General features: G+C 48.0%; 1 protein-coding gene across 1 annotated transcript in view; it reads left to right on the top strand.

Moving 5' to 3' along the window:
* The window catches only part of parlb (presenilin associated, rhomboid-like b), a gene marked incomplete at its 5' end in the record, with an annotated part of 3,186 nt that extends 1,104 nt beyond the window's left edge, over window positions 1-2,082 (top strand). The window contains 4 exon segments of the mRNA XM_014033305.1: window positions 312-382; window positions 489-590; window positions 1,513-1,610; window positions 1,719-2,082. Coding sequence (XP_013888759.1) covers window positions 312-382; window positions 489-590; window positions 1,513-1,610; window positions 1,719-1,830 — 383 coding nt within the window.
* Between the last annotated feature and the right edge of the window lie 232 nt (window positions 2,083-2,314).

The following is a 2,314-nucleotide window of genomic DNA, read 5'->3' as shown; positions in this document are numbered from 1 at the left end:
CTTTTAGCTTATGTGCTACTTGTAGCCTTTAGGTTATGTGCTACTTGTAGCTTTTAGCTTATGTGCTACTTGTAGCCTTTAGCTTATGTGCCACTTGTAGCTTTTAGCTTATGTGCTACTTGTAGCCTTTAGGTTATGTGCTGCTTGTAGCTTTTAGCTTATGTGCTACTTGTAGCCTTTAGGTTATGTGCTACTTGTAGCTTTTAGCTTATGTGCTACTTGTAGCCTTTAGCTTATGTGCTACTTGTAGCCTTTAGCTTATGTGCCACCTATATCTCTGTAGTTTCAGCTGATCTTCGCCTGTTTTTCAGGGGTCTTCTCCTCCTTCGTCAGTTATGTGTGTAAGATGAGCACTGGGAGGTTCGGCCAGTCCGTTGGAGCGGTAAGAGACTTGGGGGCTCCTGGTCTCAGGACCAGCTCATGTTCTGTGTGAGTTCTGGACTCAGGAACCTGTTCTTCTGTGTTTCTGGTTCTGGTTCTGGATCCAGTCTGGAGCCATTATGGCCATCCTGGCTGCTGTCTGCACCAAGATTCCTGAAGCCAAACTGGCCATCATCTTCCTGCCCATGTTCACCTTCACTGCTGCTAACGTAAGGCTCCGCCCACCTGCTCACCTGTCTGATCTCACCATCCTCTTCCTCACCTGGCCGTCTCTTGTCTCCTGTCTCTCGTCTCCTGTGTCTCTTGTCTCTCTTGTCTCCTGTCTGTCTTGTCTCCCTTGTCTCGTGTCTCCTTTCTCTCTTGTCTCCTGTCTCTCTCGTCTCCTGTGTCTCTTGTCTCTCTTGTCTCCTGTCTCTCTTGTCTCCTGTCTCTCTTGTCTCCCTTGTCTCGTGTCTCCTTTCTCTCTTGTCTCCTGTCTCTCTCGTCTCCTGTGTCTCGTCTCTCTTGTCTCCTGTCTCTCTTGTCTCCTGTCTCTCTTGTCTCCCTTGTCTCTTGTCTCCTGTCTCTCTCGTCTCCTGTGTCTCTTGTCTCTCTTGTCTCCTGTCTCTCTTGTCTCCTGTCTCTCTTGTCTCCTGTCTCTCTTGTCTCCCTTGTCTCTTGTCTCCTGTCTCTCTCGTCTCCTGTGTCTCTTGTCTCTCTTGTCTCCTGTCTCTCTCGTCTCCTGTCTCTTGTCTCTCTTGTCTCCTGTCTCTCTTGTCTCCTGTCTCTCTTGTCTCCCTTGTCTCGTGTCTCCTTTCTCTCTTGTCTCCTGTCTCTCTTGTCTCCCTTGTCTCGTGTCTCTCTTGTCTCCTGTCTCCCTTGTCTCGTGTCTCCTGTCTGTCTTGTCTCCTGTTTCCCTTGTCTCCTGTTTCCCTTGTCTCCTGTCTCTCTTGTCTCTTGTCTCCTGTCTGTCTTGTCTCCTGTCTGTCTTGTCTCCTGTCTCTCTTGTCTCCTGTTTCCCTTGTCTCCTGTTTCCCTTGTCTCTCTTGTCTCTTGTCTCCTGTCTCTCTTGTCTCCTGTCTCTTTTGTCTCTTGTCTCCTGTCTGTCTTGTCTCCCTTGTCTCGTGTCTCCTGTCTCTCTTGTCTCCTCAGGCTCTGAAGGCCATCATTGCCATGGACACTGCTGGTCTGGTCCTAGGATGGAGGTTTTTCGATCATGCCGCTCATTTAGGAGGAGCTGTGTTTGGGATGTGAGTACTTCTTGGTTCTGTTGGTCCTGGTGGACCAAATGATCCGAACCTACACTGGTTCCCTGAGGTCCACCTGGTCCAGATCAGTTCTACTTCCTGTCTCCTCAGATGGTACATCCTGCTGGGTCACGAGTGGATCTGGAAGAACCGAGAACCCTTTGTCAAAGTTTGGCACGACCTGAGGACCCGACGAGGTGGGGGCCCAGGAGGCTCAGCGTAGGACCAGGTGCAGGACCACGAGCAGGACCAGGAGGACCGTGGAACCACAGGTGTAAAGTTGTATAAAATGTACAGAGGCAGAGTAGATCCTCTGTTGGTTCACTTCCTGTAGAAGCAGAACCAGAACAGGTAAAGACCACAGAGACCAGAGGTTCAGGACTCTGAGGGGTCTTTAGATCCACCAGGATCAGGTCCAGAACTGTTGAATCCAAAACTCTTTGTTCTTTTTATTTAATAAAACCTTCAAAAACAAGTTTCCTCTTTATTTGGAGTCTGGAATGTTTCCCGACAACATGAAAACAGTCAAAGTAATCCCTCTCTACGAGTGGTGGGAAACGTTTACAGACTATAGACCCAAATTATTACCACAGTTTTATAGACCCAAATTATTACCACAGTTTTATAGACCCAAATTATTACCACAGTTTTATAGACCCAAATTATTACCACAGTTTTATAGACCCATATCATTATTACTACAGTTT

Source organism: Austrofundulus limnaeus, unplaced genomic scaffold (genome assembly GCF_001266775.1).
Source record: "Austrofundulus limnaeus strain Quisiro unplaced genomic scaffold, Austrofundulus_limnaeus-1.0 Scaffold1691, whole genome shotgun sequence".
Taxonomy (NCBI): Eukaryota; Metazoa; Chordata; class Actinopteri; order Cyprinodontiformes; family Rivulidae; genus Austrofundulus; species Austrofundulus limnaeus.
Note: the sequence above shows the minus strand (reverse complement) of the source record. Positions and strands in the feature narration are given on the sequence as shown.